General features: G+C 44.2%; 1 protein-coding gene across 1 annotated transcript in view; it reads left to right on the top strand.

Annotated features, from left to right (window-relative positions):
* Positions 1-12,301: 12,301 nt before the first annotated feature.
* Positions 12,302-19,957, top strand: part of PARP8 (poly(ADP-ribose) polymerase family member 8) — a 184,000-nt gene continuing 176,344 nt past the window's right edge. The window contains exons 1-2 of the mRNA XM_054986734.1: positions 12,302-12,606; positions 13,469-13,523. Coding sequence (XP_054842709.1) covers positions 12,516-12,606; positions 13,469-13,523 — 146 coding nt within the window. The 5' untranslated portion in view covers positions 12,302-12,515. The remainder of the gene's footprint in view (positions 12,607-13,468; positions 13,524-19,957) is intronic.

Here is a 19,957-nt window from a genome sequence, read left to right on the forward strand (position 1 = left end):
AACGGACAATGAACAAAGAGGGACCTTCTAGGGAGGGACTAGGTAACTTTCCACCTTTTAGGACGGAAGGCGCCTGATGAGGATGAAATGGGGGAACTTGGTTGAGGAAGACATTCACCTTAATATGGCCTCATACGAAGATCTGATAATTCCAACATTTTCAGTCTACCACTCAATGCACAATCATAATTTTTATTTTTTATTTTACTTCATTTATACGCTGCCTTTCTTGTCAATGGGGACTCAAAGCAGCTTACATAATTCTCCTCTTCTCCACTGAATCATCACACAACCCTTTGAGGTAGGTTAGGATGAAAGAGAATGACAGGTCCAAGGTGATCCAGCCAGTTTCCATGGCAGGGTAACATGAGAAAGTATACGAAAAAAGATAATTTTGCTATGCTTTTTTAAAGAGAAGAATGAAAGAGTCTATGATGGCAAAGAATCCTTTAGGCATGGTGTGGTCAATGGGAAGTGGCAAAGATGGATGAAAGAAGAAAAATCCTTTGGAGGGTACTTGATCACAAAGAAAAAGAAGCAATGAAAGATAAACAGGATGGAATGGGAGCATTTGTAAGTATGAAGGAAAGTGGCTGTATTCAAACAACCCATTCATTCAGTGGGACTCTGGGACCAGGACCTGCAGTAAACCAAGGTGCCAACTCTGTCCCCATGTTTACTCTGACAACACGATCACTGGACCGAACAACACCAGTTATACCATCTCAGGTTCATTTACTTGTTTATCTTCCAATGTTATATATGCTATCAAGTGTCAGCAATGTCCTTCCCTTCTCTACGCGGGACAAGCAGGTCAGTCCCTAGACAAAAGAATGCATGGGGAAAAAAATAAATCTGACATTAGAAATCATAACACACAAAAACTAGCAGGAGAACATTTTAATCTTTCAGGACATTTCATTGCTGACCCCAAAGTGGCTGTCTTCAAACAGAGAAACTTCAAGGGGAGATTACAACATGAGCTTGCTGAAACTGAGTTAATTCACAAATTCAGAACAATGGACCCCCACCACCGGGCTGAACAGAGACATAGGAGTCTTATCCCACTACAGATGTGAATTTCAGCTCTAATCAAGATGTATTGTACTTTTACATCTTTTCTTTGCAACACCCCACCCACCGTTTGCCTGGGATATAAAGGCTCAGGGATCTCCGCTCCTGCTCATATCTGAAGAAGGGAGCTCTGAGTCTTGAAAGCTTACACCCCAAAAATCTTGTTGGGCTCTAAGCAGGGCCATATTATTCATAAGGCCCATCAATTTTTTTTGCTGAGGCACACCCTCACATAAATTACAATTAATTGATTCTCTTATATAACCTCTATTAATAAGATAATTAACTGCTTCCTTATTGAAGTGAAACAAATTGTCTCTTATATTAAAACAATTATCCATAAATTATATATTTTTAATAAACAATAAAATTTTTATTCACTTCAAAAGATTCCATATTGAACAAATGTGCTTTCCTGAAGAGTTCTACTTGCACAATAAAAATATTTTTAAAATTGTGAATAGAATTCTTCAGGAGACCCTCAAAATGGATATAGGGCTATGTACTGTGGTCTAATACCTACCGTTCCAGAATCAGGCTGTCAGCTGGGGTGAAAGACTGAAATGCCGGAGAGGGCCCAAAATACCGGAAAGCCTAGGGGCCTGGCCATGGGTTAATATGGCCCGGGCTCTAAGGTGCTATTGCACTCAAATCCTCCTATATTTATAGAAGATTTAGTTTATAGAAGGAAGTGATTATACTTTACAAAGTCCTCAGGTCCACCACAGGGATTTTCAATAGAGGTGGGCTATGAGTTCCTCATGTGGAATTCAGTTTCCAGGCAGGCTGGTTAGGATCATGTCCACAGTGCACTGGAACATCATGCTTAAGCCTTCCCGCTGCACCATTTTTCTGACCTGAAACAGCCCAGGGGGTGCTATTTACCCTTCTGGACACATAATGTGTACTGATGGGGCACATGAAAGTTTCCCCAATGTGGAAAATAGCAGCTTCCCATGGCCATGTCATGTTGGGAAAACAGCATGGGGAGGAAAGCTTCAGCACACTTTTCCTACAAGCCACAGTCATAACTGGGCTCTCATGACTGGGTGCTAAGTTCCCAGGGAGGAACTTCTAGAGCACGTCTGATGGAAAGTCCTTGTAGTGAACTCAAGGACTTTATAGCATGTAGTTAGGCCAGTATAAAAAGTTGTCCTTTAGTCCAAAGTTAGAGCTGAAGGACATCATGAGGAGAAGGTGGTTGGAAAAGCCACCAAACAGGGTCTCTGTCTGCATTCACGTCATCAGGACAGCCTAGGGTTGCCAACTCTGAGTTGAGAAATTCCTGGAGGTTTGAGGGTGGCGCCTGGTGAGGGCAGGGCTTGGAGAAGGGAGGGACCTCAGTGGGGTATAATGCCATAGAGTCCACTCTCCAAAGCTGCCATATTCTCCCAGGGAACCAATTTCTGCAGTCTGGAGATCAGTTGTAATTTTACAAGATCTCCTGGATCCACCTGTAGGTTGGCAACCATAAAGCAGAATTCAGCATTGGGAAATATGTTATCTATGAATATGGCACATGATATTGCCCAATGCTTGAAAAAACTGCTCACGCAGCACATTTATGTGTATGCTGAAGCCTCCTCTATCTTTGGATCAGAGAAGATGATGCATACTGCAAGGCTGGGAGCCATGGTGAGGTTGCTCTTGCTCTGCCTTGGCTCCTCAGCAACACTTTGGCCACCACTAAAACTAAAAATACTTCTGCAAGTCATTTGCAGCTGCATGCTGTCTGTTACTGAGTAGAAAGTGATCAACGAGAGCAGAGAATAAATATAGAATCCAGCAACATTCAGTTCTAATATTCTGCTAACAGTTTGCTTGGCATAGCCTACAGGTTAATAGTTTTATGATTGAATTCTACAACAGCCAGCTAAACAAATGTCAAATGTAGTAACAGGGTCCCCCCCCCCCCGCCGCCCTTTTAAATCAGTGGTTTTAAGTAATAAGTGTTAAAACAATGCATTTCTTCCCCTTTGTTTGACATTAACAATACATGATTAATACAGACTGGCCTAATGGAAAAGGCACTAAAGGAATTGCGCTCAATGATGAATAAACCGTTTCAGCTGATTAGAATAGGGTGTTAAAAAAAATCAAGAGAAAATTCAACAAATATTCTTTTGAATTCTTAAACAAATCTCCTTCCACTATATTCAGACTCATTTATTTGCCATGAATTATTCACCGACCTCTTGGGCAGATGGGTAGTAATTGGTTTTGCAGGTGTGAGTCCAGATTTATGGAGCCTATTTGAATTTTACTATGTAATATTTGATTATTTATACACTAGACTGCTCAGAGGCACTAGAGTGGATCTTAAGCACAATCCACAGTGTGGTTTGCATGCCATTCCCCCTTGATTTCAAAGGAATTTGTGGCCAAAATGTAGCATATTCTGTAGTGCTTTGAGAATCTTACGGCAATTTTCTCTGTTCGCATGAATTTCTCTTAGTCTTCCTCTTCCGTATAAATTGCTAATGCAAAGTGATGGTGTGGCTGGAAAAACCTGTGTTCAGCGCTCAGAGTCTGCATTGGGTATATCTGCCCAGCAAGCGCACATTCCTTTCCGATGGCCGTGCTGTCAGCTCCAACAAGCCCAACTGTCTGTTATGTTGGAATGGAAGTGGCTACCAAAGTAAATGTGGAATTGGTACAGAAAAGCACAATGCATATCGTCTGTGTTCTTCAAGATAAACATCTTCAGAAACATCAAGATAATCTAAAAAAAAGTTTTGATAAAACTATATATATTTTAGCCCCATCTTTCTTCCAGGGTATCTGACAAAGTGAGCTTTGACTCATGAAAGTTTATACCCTGGAAATGTTTTTGGGAGGGTCTTTGGCAAAACACAGTTCGCTCCATTCACGGAACTTCCAGCATTGCATCTCTTTGGCTCTTGGCTCTCTCACTCTGGCCTGCACGACTTGGGACCTACCGAGCTGAAAGCAACCCTCTCACCATGTGTCGTAACTTTGTTTGTTTGTTTGTTTATTATATTTGACTTATACCCCGCCCTTCCCACAAGCGGGCTCGGGGTGACTTCCAACAAAATATACTGTTAAAATACAATAAAACATTATTGCAAATAGCATAAAATCCTCATTAATCCAAATGACATTAAAAAATCCAGGCGCCACCAAACACATCAGGCTACTGTAACTTGCCAGACTGACATTGGCTGAATCCACAATTACCGGCATAGTGCTAAGCAGTTGGAATGATAGCATCTTCCTGGCGCATTTTATGATGTCATCGTGCCATGAGAGCTGCATTGTGGTGCGATGCCATCATAAAACACACCAGGAAGACGCTATCATTCCGACTGTTTAGCGCTATGCTGGTAAGTCTGGATTCAGCCATTGCCTGTCTTTTGCATTCTCAAGTGTCAAGCAAAAACAGATTTATTGAGTACCCAGCAGGACACCATACATGTCTTCTGGTTGGCTGCACTTTGTTTGCTGGACCACATATTTGGAGATCTTCCCTAACTACTACAGACTAACATGGCTAAGTCCTCTGAACCTTTACAGAAGCAAACTGATCTCCACATCAGAAGGAGCTGTTTGCATCTGCATATCAGAAGGAGATGTTTGCATCTACCCCGCCCCCCCTCCTCTATATCTGACCAGTTTCTCTTTTTGCCCTCCATGCATCTGACGAAGAGAACTGTGATTCTCAAAAGCTTATGCTACAATAAAATTGGTTAGTCTTAAAGGTGCTACTGGATTCTTTTTGATTTTACAGCACTACACTGGCTCTCAAAAACCAAGTTACCAATTAATTCTGCCTCAGGTAAAAGTAAAGTCAAATCTGGAGATTCCTTCTTGGGCAGACATCTGAGAAGTGAGACTAGATTAAACTGATCAGTTATGCATGTCTGTATCAGTGTTTCTTTGCGTCATAACCAGGATTCCGCACGCGTTGGATAATGCACTTCCATTCCTCTTTATAGATCATTTGGAACAGATTTTTTTGTGCGCGGAACAAAAAATCCACCTCAAACGATGGATAAAGTGCATTGAAAGTGCATTATCCAACGTGTGTGGAATCAGCAATCTGCCTCTCCAAAGCATTAGACCGTGGACTGTATTATTTCTTCATCCATATCACTGGAACTTCAGAAAGCATCACTAATTTTTTTGTTTGTTTCTTACTCTTAAAACTTTTCCTGTTTTTTGTGAAGATGGCAGGTATAGATCAATGATGAGAAAAAGCTACTGGTGTGATCCACTGAAAGTTAGGCATTTTTAACTTGCATTGATTCCAATAAGAGGATTAAACACATGCTCAGCCCTCTAGCATCAAAATCAATAGAATTTAAAAGTGATTAACTTTGGCTACATTATGTCCAAAATTATCCCAGTATTAAAGGAGAGATATAATGTGAAGTCACATTAGTCCATGAAAGATGATGAATGTATTAATTTGTACTTGCCAGGATTTTTGTTTAGCATGTTGAATGAGAGCGGCAAAAGCAAATTCACCACTACTGCCACGCACCAAGTTCTTAGACACATTCATTTAGAGGATGTCGCCTGAGTTCAGACCACCGTGATTTTTTCCTTGTTTTTCCAAGCAAGGGTCCTCACAATGAAATACTAAGTGGAGTTACTCCCGTCTATACCCATTGAAATGAATGGGCTTAGACAGGAGTAACTCTGCTTAGGATTTCATTATCAGTCTTGTTTAGCCTGTAGGCACTTTTGGAATTTTAAAAACGGGAATAGGGTACCACCACAAAATGGCAGCTATGGGGGTGGGGTTCAGAGGCCAGAGGCAATCACAAAATGATGGCCATGGGATGTGGGGCCAATGACAAAATGTTAGAAGGATGCAAGCCAACTCACTTGGCAGATGTAGAAAACTTATTGCCCCAAACATTGCAGTACCTTATTTGTGTTTGAAATGTGGCATTGGGAGAGGAGGGCTCTAGCCCTCTGTCCGCCATTTTCCTGAGCTGAAATGTTCCTAATGGGCAGGGCTCATTTTGAGGGGGAACATGCAGGAACGCAGTTCCAGTAGTTCCCCAAAGAGGTCACGTCAGGTGGTTCCGCCCATTTGCCTCTCGGCTATTTTGGGCCCGTTTTGGCCTGGATTGGGGCTGAAATGGCCTGGATTGGGCCTCTGATAGGTGGTGAATCACTCTCCCGCTCAGCAGCAGCCCGATCCTGACCATTTTGGGCCCCTTTTTGCCATTTTGGGCCCAATTTCGGCTCTAAATGGCCAGGATTGGGTCCAAAACAGCCATGATAGGAGATGTCAGGGGTGTGGCATATGCAAATCAGTTATGCTAATGACACATTTCCGATGATGGCAAGGGGGGGTGGAATATGCTAATGAGTTGTGCTAATGAGTTCCTCCAGCTCTTTTTCTACGAAATGACCCCTGCTAATGGGTAATGCTTTTTGCCCTTTCACAGGGGCTACACATGTAATATTCATCTTCTGGCTCAAGAGGCCAGTTTCCCTTGCTTCTATAGCCTAACTTGACTGCTCTTCTGCTGAAATATCTAGGAGATGGTCTTTTTTTCTGTCTTCTGTTATTAAGTGCATCAGTTTTCAGGTATCACAGAGCTCTTATTTGATAGAAATAAAGAGACTGGTACTCAACTTTGAATGAGGTAAAAAGAAGCAATCATGAACAATGGTAGTGCTTTTCACTCTGTGTAAACAAGGTCATAGTAGCAAAACACCAATATATCAAAGAGCTCTGGGACAATGGAAAGTTCACTACCAAGGAGACAAAAGAATGCTTTAGTCTTTATTAAAGTAATATATTTACGTAATCCATTGTTCGAGAATTCCAAAGGGCCATAAACTTAAATTCTCAGGCTCACTCTTGAGCCATTCTTGACATCTGGGATTTTTTCATACCTGCACATCACTCATGAAGCCTAGTCTTGTGTTCTGCTGCTGGGAGACTGGATAAGGCTAGCTGCAAGGATTTTGTCACTGAATCAGTGCAACATTGCAAATAAAAGTGCCAAAGATAGCAAGCCCGATCTTGTCAGATCTCAGATGCTAAGCAAGGTTGGCCTTGGTTAGTAATTGGATGGGAGACCTCCAAAAAAGACCAGAGTTACTAAGCAGAGACAGGGAATGCCAAACCACTTCTGTTAGTCTTGTGTCTTGAAAAACCCATTAGGGATTGCCATAAGTCAGCTATGACTTGACAGAATTTTCCACCACCACTAAGATATTTTACCAGCTGAGCGAGAGTTGAGCAGGTTACGAAGTGGGAATAAGCACACTATCCATATCAATAGGTTTGCCACAAACTCCAGCTGTGTGATACATAACATATATTCACACAGGGACAAGTTTGTGTAATTTTGCTGTTGCTGCTGCAGCTGCTGATATAGCACAATAGCAACAGGATTTTAATGTCAGGTTTCCTCATAGTTTTCCTGCCATGGTCCCTCAGCAGTGGCCATCCCTTACCCAAAGTATGATTGGCCATAAAGATCACTGGGGAAAGTCCCAGTGGGTCCATGGTCTGGGGAGACCACATCCCTACCAGGGTCACCCCAGCCAGTTTGGTGTAGTGGTAGGTTTGGTGTAGCAGTAGGTCTCTAATCTGGAGTACCGGGTTTGATTCCCCACTCCTCCACTTGAAGCTAGCTGGGTGACCTTGGGTCAGTCATAGCTTCTTGGAGCTCTCTCAGCCCCATCCACCTCACAGGGTGATTGTCGTGAGGATAATAATGGCATACTTTGTAAATCACTGAGTAGGCATTGTTGTCCTGAAGGGCAGTGTATCATCATCTTCATCATCATCAGAAAGGGGCAGCCCTTGCACTGTGCCGTGTGAGTGCAAACTGCTGCGCGCAACTGTCATTGAACATGTAGTTTAGTAGTAGGTGTGCCAGATGATGATGGGAAATCTGGGTTCATATTCCCACAAAGCCACAGATTGTTAATGGATAATATTTAACCAGCCACTCTGTTTCAGCCTAATCTACTTCACAAGCTTGTTGTGAAGATAATATGGAGGAGGGGAGAAAGGTGTACGTTGCTCTGAGATCTCTGAATGAAAGGTGGGATAAAAATTGTTACAGTTTGATAAGAGGGGATGGTTGGTCTGCAAAAGTCTGTTTAGTCCTGTAGAAAAATTGAAAATGTAGATTAAATTTATTTACATTATAATCCATCTTTCTCACTGAGATGTGAGGCAGATTACGCAGTATCTGCACCCAGTTTTGCAACGGGTCTTGTAAACACCTCCAGCTACCTAGAGGAAAACAACTACTTACGACTTCTTGAAATATTAAAGTTTAATTCCATTTTTTCTTTAGAGATATTGTCACTGACATGTTCTAGCTGCTTCACTAACCTGGCTAGCTCTGTGGTGGCCAGTTTGGTGTAGCGGTTAAGAGCAGTAGGTCTCTAATCTGGAGTACCAGGTTTGATTCCCCACTCCTCCACTTGAAGCCAGCTGGGTGACCTTGGGTCAGGCACAGCTCTCTGGAGCTCTCTCAGCCCCACCCACCTCACAGGGTGTTTTGTTGTGGGGATAATAATGACATACTTTGTAAACCACTCTGAGTGGGCATTAAGTTGTCCTGAAGGGCAGTATATAAATCGAATATTATTATTATTATATTATTATATTTATCTATTTCATTTCAACCCCACCTTTCTCCCTAATGGGGACCCAAAGTGACTTACAACGTTCTCCCTACCCTGTGAGGTAAATTAAGCTAAGAGAGAGACTTGCCCAATGAGTTCACATTGCAGAATGGGGCTTCAAACCTCCACCCCACACTCTTCCGTTGCCTCCCTCAGCCAATATTGAGCTGTATTAGATTTCCGGCCTTGCCTTTTCTCTTTGAAGGCTCAAGACTTTGTCACAGGATGCTGTTACCTACACTTACTGTGTTTGTAAATCGATTGTACATAACCTCTGTCCCACTTTCTGTCCAGTAACCTTCATATAGGCACACTAATGGCTGGACACAGAGGCCCTCTTCACACAGCACTGGTATTTGTATCTAAAAATGTAAATGATGAATGTTTCAGACATTTGTATTGTCGAAGGCTTTCATGGCCAGAGAACGATGGTTGTTGTGGATTTTCCAGGCTGTATATTGCTGTGGTCTTGGCATTGTAGTTCCTGACGTTTCACCAGCAGCTGTGACTGGCATCTTCAGAGGTGTAGCACCAAAAGACAAAGATATCTCAGTGTCACAGCGTGGAAAAGAAGTTGGCAGGTAATTTATATCTACTCAGGAAGGTAGGGTTGGGCTGAGTCATCCTGTAAGAGTTTCCCAGGGTGTGGAATGCTAATGGAGGGAGGCTTCACTGTATCCTGAGGAGGTTCTTTTGCATATGCTTGATATGCTAATCTTCTCTGCAGGGCTATTTTTGGGTATAGAGTCTTTTGTTAGCCTGGTGTTTTTCAGGACTGGAAACCATGTTCTATTCATTCTTAAGGTCTCTTCTTTCCTGTTGAAATTGTGCTTATGCTTATGAATTTCAATGGCTTCCCTGTGCAATCTGACGAAGTAGTTGGAAGTGTTGTCCAGTATTTTAGTGTCCTGGAATAGGATACTGTGCCCTGTTTGAGTTAGGCTATGTTCAGCCACTGCTGATTTTTACAGATGGTCAAGTCTGCAGTGTCTTTCATGTTCTTTTATTCTTGTCTGGATGCTATGCTGTGTGGTCCCGATGTAAACTTGTCCACAGCTGCAGGGTATGCGGTATACTCCTGCATTGGTGAGGGGGTCACTACTGTATTTTGCTGATTGTAGCATCTGTTGTATTTTTCTGGTGGGTCTGAATACTGCTTGAAGTATTCAGACATTTATTTGACACATTCCGCTGTACAGGTGGACTTGTCAGAAAGTCATAATTGGTAACAATACCATGATGATGACACCCTGATGGGATAATATTTGTGTAACTGGTGAACTGACTCTAGTGATTTTGGGGGGGAATTTTCATACAAATCTAAGTGTTCTTTTTCATTTTACAGGGTAAAACACACATGGACTAGAATTAGGGTTGCCAGCCTCCAGGTAGTGGCTGGAGATCCCCCGGAATTACAACTGGTCTCCAGGCCTCAGAGATCAGTTCACAGGAGAAAATGGCTCCTTTGGGGGGTGGACTCTATGGAATTATGCCATGTCAAGGTTCTTTCCCTCCCCCAAACTCCACTTTCTCCAGGTTTCTCCAGGTTTTACCCCCCAGATCTCCAGGAATTTCCCAACTTGGAGCTGGCAACCCTAACTAGAATGTATAATTTAATTGGGTTTTTTTGCTCTTTCTAGCCTCTCCAAATAAGTTACATGTACACACAAATTGCTGCAAGTTCATCAATAGTCGCCTGCAAATCAATGCAGTTACTTTCTCACACAGACCAAACTTTCATATTTTACCTCCACTGCAACCCTTCCCAGTAGAACTGGCCCACACATTCAGCAGCTGTTCATCAACTGAATAGTAATCAAATGTCCTACATACATGTGTAACCACCTTCAAGAAAGGCAGGGGCGGTCTTAGCCAATGGGCAACAGGGACAGCTGCCCCAGGCCCTGCACTTGGGTGTGTCCAACTGCCCGTGGCCCTGTCCCTCCAAAGGGAGGGAAAGATAAAAAACCAGCTGGCTCCTTCCCACTGCTCCATCTGGGGCTTGAACACCTAACTTCCATTGGCAGCTGTGGCTCCCAACCACCTCATCCAGGGGGAGGACCACTCCTTGCTTGGCCCCATCAAGGGGGGGGGGGGGTTGGCAGTGGGTGGCTGTGATTTTGGGGCTTCTTCCTGGGCTTTTGCCCAGGGTTCCTGAATCACTAAGATTGCCCCTGAAGTAAAGCCCACACACGCACCTCTTAATGCCTCCTACTTGATGCGGGGCTTCCTTGGCTGGTGGTGAAACTGAAGGGAAACAGATGGGATGGTGGCAATGCTTGGAACACTTTCCACAATAACAGTCAGAGTGGACAGGCCTTTCAGCTTCCTGGGAAAGATCCTGGTGGGCTGTGGTTCTGGTTGGCAGCCACAAGCTAATCAAACTCAATACCCCTCCCACACCCTGCTGAAAAGGGTACTAGGTCAGTTTGGCTTGGCCTGGAGTCTTTTGTCATCATTGCCAAAACTCTGTTCTTCACTGTCTGTGTTGCAGGGGCCACTTGACTCAGCTTGCTCCAAGGTTGTTTTATCATATGAGTCTTCCCTGTTAACAGTTAGAGGGCCATAGATTAGCTGATTCACACACCTTTCTCTGTGCCAAGGGTGCATGGGTGTGCAACATTACATGTGAAGGGCCCATTCCCACAGCAAAGCACCTTGCTCTGTGCTGGGAGCATATGGGTGCGCAACTTTATATGTGAAGGGTCAGTTCCCACAGCAAAGTGCCTTTCCCTGTGCTGGGAGCACATGGGCTGCCTAACTAGCGAAGAGGGTTGTCAACCTCCTGGAGGGGCCTGGAGTTCTCCTGGAATTCTAACTGATCTCCAAACCCCAAAGCTCAGTTTCCCTGGAGAAAAGGGCTGCTTTGGAGAGTGGGCCATATGGCATCATATCCCGGCTGCTTTGGAGAGTGAGCCATATGGCATCATATCCCTACCAAGCTCCCTCTCCTTCCCACGCTCCGCAGGCAGCGCCGCCAAATCTCCAGGACTTTCCTAAGCCGGAGTTGGCAACCCTGCGCCTATTGGACCCCCTGCTTGCCTGGGAGGGGGGGCTCTTGAGCTAGGACCGGACTGGCGAAGGGGAGAGGGAGAGGCGGAGAGCGAAGAGGCGGAGCTCCGTGTCGCGGCCGCCTCCGCAAGGTGTCCCCAGGCGGGCGGCTCCTCTGGTGGGCAGCGGGGGAGCAACAGTCCGTGCGGCGGGCGGCGTGTCTGGGCCGGGCGCGGCGGCGGCGGGGAGGGGAGGCGAGGCGAGGGGAGGGGTTTGCGGCTCGGCGTCGCTGCAGAAGTGCCGGCCTCTCGGGGAGCCGCCGCTGCCGCCGTGTGCGCGTGTGTGGTTGGGGCTGCGTGGCCGAGCCTCGTTCGCTCGCTGGCTGCCTGGAGCCGCCGCCGCCGCCGCTCTGCTCTGCTCGGGGGCCGCCGTCCCTCTTCTTCCTCCTCCTCCTCTCTCCAGCCCGGCGGGGGCGGAGGGAAGCCGGGACGGGAATGCTCCGCTTCTGAGCCGGCGGGCTGCGCCGTCCCCTCGAGCCCCCGCCTGGGCGCGCGATTGTCAAGCCCGCGGCCGGCCACATCGGGGCGAGCACATCTGGGCATGCAGCGGCGACCTTGCCCTTCCCTCCGCCGCCGCCGCCTGGGATTGCTCGGGGACGAAGGAGCCCGGGAGCGCTTTCCCTTGCCCGCCCGGCGAGGCTTCCATCTTCCCGCTGCCTCTTAACACTGGAAGAGAAGGAAGTCGGCCAGGGAGGGGGGCGGCGGGGGTGGCAAGCCGGCGGCTGCTCGATTTTTTGGCCTCCCCCCGGGATCTAGTTCATGGGGATGTGTTCAAGGCAAGAGCGGATTCAGAAGGATATTGACATTGTGGTTCAAAAGTGCAAGGCGGAGAAGGGCTGCCTGTTTGCAGGTGAGTTGCTCAGCCGTGCTCTTCCGACACCCCCTCCCCGGATCGGCTTTCCGACGTGTGCTGTTTGCCCAGTTTGGGCTGGAGGGGGGCTGCTCTCCTCTGGATCCCCTTCAGACAATGGTGGTTAGGCTATGTGTTTTATGAAAGCCTGTCTAATGGATGCTTCCCCCATTTTGAGCGCACGCACACACACACGACACATCCTAGACACGCCACCGGGCACCCAAGTGATACTGGAGGCTGTCCGAAATTACATCGCATTTGTGTCAGCGTCCCCCAGCGCAGCCCTTCTCGGATCGACAAGATTCTTCCCCCCCCCCTTTGTTTTTCTTGCGATCAGCAGAGCGAAGCAAAGCTCTCAGCCTGGAAATGCTTAGATCTGTCCATTTCTGTGTTGTGTGTGTCTGAGTGTGGGGAGGGGCGCTTGCTGGGCTCCTTTGCACGGATATTATCCTCACATGCCCAGGACTAGACTCCTGCAATTAATTTTTCCTTCCTTCCTCAGTTCAAAGCCTCTGTTAGTTGCTTTTCTCTGATCATTACTTACAATGTTTGACGTCCCTTTAGCAGCCTGGCTTGTTGCTGCCTGTTGCCTTCACTGACAATGGAAATTCCTTCCGTTGCCATAGCACCCAGGCACTTGTTGCAAGAAGAGGTGGGCTGTGTGTGTGTGTGTGTGTGTGTGTGTGTGTAGAGGGGTCCTGCTAGAATATTAATTTTTCCCTGGTTCAGATTAATTTCTCTTCCCATATTAATGGCAGATGCGGGGTGGGGGTGGGGGTGGCAGGGTAATACATCAGCTGTGTCAAACAAACAATCTCCCTGAATAGCAATACAGTTCTTTCTTTGTGTGTTGTTTTAGATTTCAGATACGCGGATTCCACTTTCACCTTCACCTATATTGGAGGAGCCAAAAGGTATGACTATAAATGAACCTTGCTTGGTTTCTTTTGACCCTCTGGTGATGCCATACCACAAAGTTGGGAATGTTATGCCCTCCCACTGGAGAGAGTATCAGCCAGTGATCCTTTCAGAAGAAAGATGGGCCTTGGACAGGTGTTCTGTCGGGTGGGGATTAGTCATCCCGGGCTTACTGAGCAAGAGTCCTGCTCTGAGTTGCCTTTACTTGTTCTTGTTTTAACTTTTGATATGCAGAGTCCTTAGAGTAGGGAGAAACAATAGCCTCAGGACTCTGACTGGAAGAAAAGTGTTTCCATAAGCCTCGAGGTAACAGTGACTGATGTTTGTAGCGCTACAGCCATGAAAATTCAGTCTTCAGTTCAACACAATGTAGAAACAAAATTGCGTTACATAAACACAACCCTGTTTGCCTCTTGCTGCCTTAACAGACAACTGAAAGAAAAAAATATCCATAAAGTTTATGATGCACATAACGACCTTTTTTAGTAACAACCAAACATTGAATCGGTGACATCTGGCACATAATTTTAAATCATTCACTCTTTCTTGAAGTTGGGTGGGCTGCATGAGTTGGAATATATCACTGCCATTTTTTAATTTATTTCTTACGATAGCTATTTAATTTGATTTCACTGCATTACCTACATGATTAATTATCAAAACTTCTTGGCCATAAGGTGAAAGGGATTTCAAAGTTAAAATCAGTTTTATGTTGCATATATTACATTGCATTTTTTGCTTTGTTGTTTTAAAAGCAAATAATGTAGCTAGAATTAAACTGAATGTCAGGAATAAGTGCTTCATTTTGGAATGAAAGCATCTCTTTTGATAGTGTCAACAATTTGTAGTGGCTTTGTATGTGTAAAATAATGTGTGTGTGTGTGGTGGGGGAGAGAGAGAGAGGGAGAAGGATGTATAATTTTTTCTATCTCTCTCTCACACTCATCTCTACATTTTAGATCTACATGGAAAAGGGGAATATTACAGGGTTGGATCCAGATAGCTTTTCCACTCAGTTTCATGCAATTTTCCTCCTTACCACAGCCCACCTTTTATATGGTTTTTGTTCATGCAGGTCCTATGGTCCTCAGCAAAGCCTTTTTGGGTGTTCACAGGGGAACCTACCTTTTTCACCAAAGGAAAAACTGTGTGGATTCAACCCATAAATCTTACGAAAGTGAGATGCCGGCAGACCCTAGAAAAATAATTTCCTGCTGTAGCTGCAGGGTAAATACACAAGGACACTATACCTAAATATATGGGTATAAATGCAGCTGGGGAAATAAGTTTTTGTTTGAGGGATGAAAGGCTTGAAGGGAAAGAGTTAAGCACCAATCTCTATGCTGATGAGATTCCCAGTGTTATGTAGCTGCATTTCAGTAACAAAACAACAAGCTCTTGGGAGACTGATCATGTGCTCTTGAATGATGTCTTGTTTCATTGGTCCTGTGTCCCCATGCTGCAGGTTGACCTGTGTTTATCTGCTGGTAGACCCCTGTACATACTTATACCCTTGTGCTGTGTTACACCATTGATGCATTGGAAAAGTCTCCTGGTAGTAGGAATTTCCTGTTCCTGCTTTGTTGAGCTTAGTATATAGGTTTGTCGTTTGATCAAAAGCAATGTTATCAGCCTGTGATCCATCAGTTTTTCATGTTACTAACCATTAAGGATGCTTTCAACTGGACCAGACAGGGCTAAGTAATGGCTAAGCTGTACTGGTGAAAGACAGCCTGATCTTAGTTGTGTGAATGTTTGAGCCTTACTTCCCACCCATTCCTGAAGGTGTAGCAATGACACCTAGAGCCAAACGAGATGTGACAGTGTCCCCAAGTCCTCCATGTGGATGTCTCCACCATTTAGGAATGAAATTTACAAAGCCAAGGGGACGGGTCCTGATCAGGATTGTGGTACAAGGATGGAAGGGGCTCTAATTCCCCACTGAAGTTGGTGAATTTAGAAGGACAGCGCTGCTTAGGGCTGCACTTACCTACTCTGTGTGTCTGACAAAGGGAGTTTTGACTCTCGAAAGCTCACACCCTGGAGATCTAGAGCCGAACCACATGATACGAATTACACGAGACTGAGCGAGTGTCAGGAGTCCTGTCTTACCCAAAATGCCTGTGTCCAGCATTCTCTCGATGAGCACGTGTCCTGGTCCAGGCTTGGATTCTTAATATTATGCTCCAGTGTGGCTGCGACGGCACATGTTCGCAGTCGCAACCAGTAAGTCGACAATGCAGAGTGTCCTTTTCCCCTGGATCTTCTGCTTCCTATCTGCAGCTCACTCCACTGTGCTCTCAGAGCTGCGGGTAGATGGCGCTCACGTCTATACGCAGAGTGCAGATGCATGATGGGATATTCTTCCTGCGTCTTGGAGGAACGCGGTGAAAACCCGTGCCACCGTGAACACGGGTTCAATGGAGGTCCTGCATTCCTGGCGTGTGTAGTTGAGAACAGTGTTGGAACACGTGTAAGTGCGTTTTCGTGTCATTCATGTGTAATTTGTATCGTGTGGTTCGGCTCCTAGTTTGTTTCTCATTTCAGATGCTAATTTTACCACTTTTCACCTATGTTCTATCAGCCTAGTTGCAACATGTCTTATAGCTAGCTTCCTGACAGTCTAATTTACAATATCCCTCCCACCCTTTGCCTGAATTTTAAAGACTCCTGCCTTTTTCCACTCTGAGGAAGGGAGCTTTTACTCTCTCGAAGTTCACACCCTGGAAATCTAGTTGGTCTCTAAGGTGTTACTGGACCCGAATCTTGCTCTTCTACTACAGACCAACATGGCTGCCCACCTGAACCAATACCGTATGTTGATGAAGAATTCTGGGTAAATCGAAAGCTAGCTTGCTACTTTGGTTACTTTTTGATCCTAAATAATAAAGCTATCATTCTGCTTATATAGTTCCCTAATGGGCTGGCATCTACAGTCTTTGACTGTTACAGTTTGTAGCTATGTGGGGATTTGACCCCATTTCAAGTCCTCTTTCTTCAGCCATCACGCCACTCCGACATCGTTAGATCTTGATCTGGCCCACTCATTCAAGTGGGACTGGAGCTTCCAAGAAACTTAAATTGGGATGTGAGATACAAATTTCTTCCAAACTAATGTATTATATTCATTGTCCCTTGCTCTGCATGTGGCACTAATCTTTCCAGAAGAGCAGTATTGCCCGTATATAAGCACACTGTCATTGTTGATTTATTATTATTTTAAAAAACACTAGCCCTGTTCCCACATTATTGTAAATGCACCTACAATCAGTTTACATCGAGCATTTTATTTTTCCTTGTGTGCATTGAATCTTTCTTATGTAATATATGTATTCATCTGAATGTGTGATTTAAACCCCACATTTATTTATCCAGGTACCAGTCCCTGGTTTTATTTTAAAAGTATATATGTGTTTCCTTTTTTTTTTTTTACAAATGGCTGTACACATGTACATATAGGATGTATACACATGCACTGTAGTGTGAACAGAGGTAATATGAATACATAGATGGGAATATGTTCCCAGTATATCAATTTAGCTGTGAGTGAACAAGATGAATATATGTTTTACAATACATCTGTTTTTGATCATGGTGTTATATTCCCAAATAGAAGAGGTCTTGTAACATTATGTTTTAGTTCATAGTTGTGGCTTTTGGATGGGTAAGGTTTCTCAGTGTCTGCAAGCAGGTGTAATCTGTGGATGAATGTGTTCGATTATACAGAAATTGTGCCTGAAGAAAAGTGAGAACTTCAAACGCATAGGGCATTGGGTGTTCAAAATAAATATTCCTGGTATCCACAACATATTTTGTTTTTCAGTACTGTTTCCTATGCCACCCTTACAATCTGAACACAGGAAAGCAAAAATGTTTGGTTTTTTTTTTCTTCTTTGGACACAATCCAGAGTTGAACACACAAGCCCATTGAAATCAATGGGTTTTAGCATGCTTGCGGATTATGGCTTAGTTTGTCCATAGGTATGCAGACTTGTGCATGTATCCACAATAAAGGATGCAGTTGTTATGTTTACAAATGTTTAGCAAGTGGAAAAGAAACTAGATTTCAAAAAAAGCTTTTGGATTTTGCTTGGCGTTTGGGAACTTTAACCTCCGGGCTTAAGGCCTTAAGCTTCAAGCAAGAAATGAATTAAAATTGCATTTAGAATTCTATTTCATAAGTAGAGAACTTAATGCATTTGCTTTCTCATCAGCAATTTTAAGATGCTCTATATTAGCAATCGATACCTTAAAGCTGCAACTTGATGACCTTTTCTGTGATATGTGATTTATCGTGAAAACTCTTGCAAAATTCCTAATGGCCAGATGGCGCCTAGTGACTCTGTTTATTTGTTTTTTTAAAAAAAGTATGTTAATCATTAAAGATGACTGTGACAAACTGAAATCTTGGTCCTTGTACATAATGGGAGTCTTGTTGTGTATCCAGTTAAGGCCTTATGCAGGACAATGGCTCACGTAGTACAATGGGAGTGATATTCAAGACTGATATAGAACTTTTTGACTGTTCAGTTCAGAACTATTGGCATTCATTTTTGGTAATGATTTTCGTTAGGTATGTCAGATGGATTGCATCCATTTTACAGATGTTGTGGGGGGGGGGGGGCGGTTGAGGCTATGGCTTTTCTAGGACCGTATCATGAGTTCAACAATGCAATGAACAGGGAACATTTAGTTTCCACTCTTTGGTTTTCTCCTCTCTACAAAAGATTGGGAGTGTTTTGCACAGTGGAAAGAAACTTATGAGAACCTGTGCCCCCAGTAATGAAATCTGTAGCTGTTTTTGTTGTGAAATTGTAGTGGCCTGTAAGAAGGCAGGTGTTGCTGACTGTATCCTTCCTCATGGGATTGTCTTCATAGAGAGGAGGGCAGAGAGTATGTGAAAGGTAAGCCCCTTCTGTATGGGGAGTACACAGAAGAGAGATGTTTAAAAGATGCAACAATGGATTAAATTAAGAAATGGCCAAATGAGTCCATTTTCCTGCTATACTGGGAGATGATTTAATATATTGCTGTTGCAGGTATGGGTGTATGTTCTCTAGAAGATGGACAGCACGTTTCATAGCTTTGGTGGTCACTTTGAATGATGATAAACACACTACAAGTAGTTTTTGTGTGTGTGTAAATATAAACATCCAGATTTAGGGTCAAGCTACTCTGTTTCAAAGGGTGTTTTTGATTCTGAATACTAACCAACACCCCTGCCTTCTAGTCCTGGTATTGTAATCCTAGTGTGTAAGAGGGAATGTGTGGGTGAGTTGCCTTTTGAACAACTGTATTAAGGCACTACTGGACCTCTAGGCTAAAACGTCCATTTTTTACCTCTTGAATCTTGAGTTACTGTTCTTCCAGGTGTCCTGTCTGGTATATAGAAGTGGTAGTGCATACGCAGAGTGGTAAGCAGCAGTACTGTAGCCCAAGCTTTGCTCATGACCGGAGTTCGATCCTGGTGGAAGCTGGGTTCAGGTAGCTGACTCAAGGTTGACTCAGCCTTCCATCCTTCCGAGGTCGGTAAAACGAGTACCCAGTTTCCTGGGGGTGAAGTGTAGATGACTGGGGAAGGCAATGGCAAACCACCTCATAACAAAATCTGCCAAGAAAAGGGCGTGATACGACATCTCCCATGGATCAGTAATGACTCGGTGCTTGCACAGGGGACTATCTTTACCTTTTTTAGTAGAAGAGTTGTCTGTACATGTGCACCTTATGAATTGCTTGTCTTTTATGTTGCCATGCAGATGTTCTCTAAAGCTCTCCAAATATGCTGTGTTGGTATAAGAGACTTGAGGAAAGACCCTGTTCCACTGTGTTATAATTAAGGCTAGATTGTCCATGAGGTGAGGATGTGAGTGCTTTCAAATACTGAGTTGGGGTGCCATTTAAAGTTTGAAAAGCTATTTAAGCTTTAAAAAAAATCTGCCAGCTGTTAAACCACAATAAGAAACACCTGCCCATAGTAGGCATTGAAATTCTTCTCCCTTAGCAATGGCAGGATAATGATTCCATTGTGTACAGCTTCTCTAAGAATGTGTGTGCACAATATGCATACACTTGGTACGACATTGCCACATCCCAGAGACCAAGTGGCCAGGAGGTTAGGCAGGAGGGCAAGGTGAATGGGATGTACAAATGAGAAACTTTTGTTTTTCTGCTCTTTAGATACAGGGTATGGCCTTCCAAAGAGAAACTCTGAAGAACCTCACTTTAGCCTGACTTAAGGTCTCCATCTTTGAAAAATAAAATGGATTTTCAGTGACTAGATTGTTCCTAAGTCTGATGAGGCACACTTTGACAAAAAGCTTGAGCGACTCAGACTTAGGAAGTATCCATTCACTGGAAACCCATTTTGTTCAAAGATCTGAACTCAGACAAACTTGGGGGTCTTTAGGGCCAGATTAACAGTTGGAAGAGA

The sequence above is a fragment of the Eublepharis macularius genome, chromosome 8 (genome assembly GCF_028583425.1).
Source record: "Eublepharis macularius isolate TG4126 chromosome 8, MPM_Emac_v1.0, whole genome shotgun sequence".
In the NCBI taxonomy this organism is placed as follows: domain Eukaryota; kingdom Metazoa; phylum Chordata; class Lepidosauria; order Squamata; family Eublepharidae; genus Eublepharis; species Eublepharis macularius.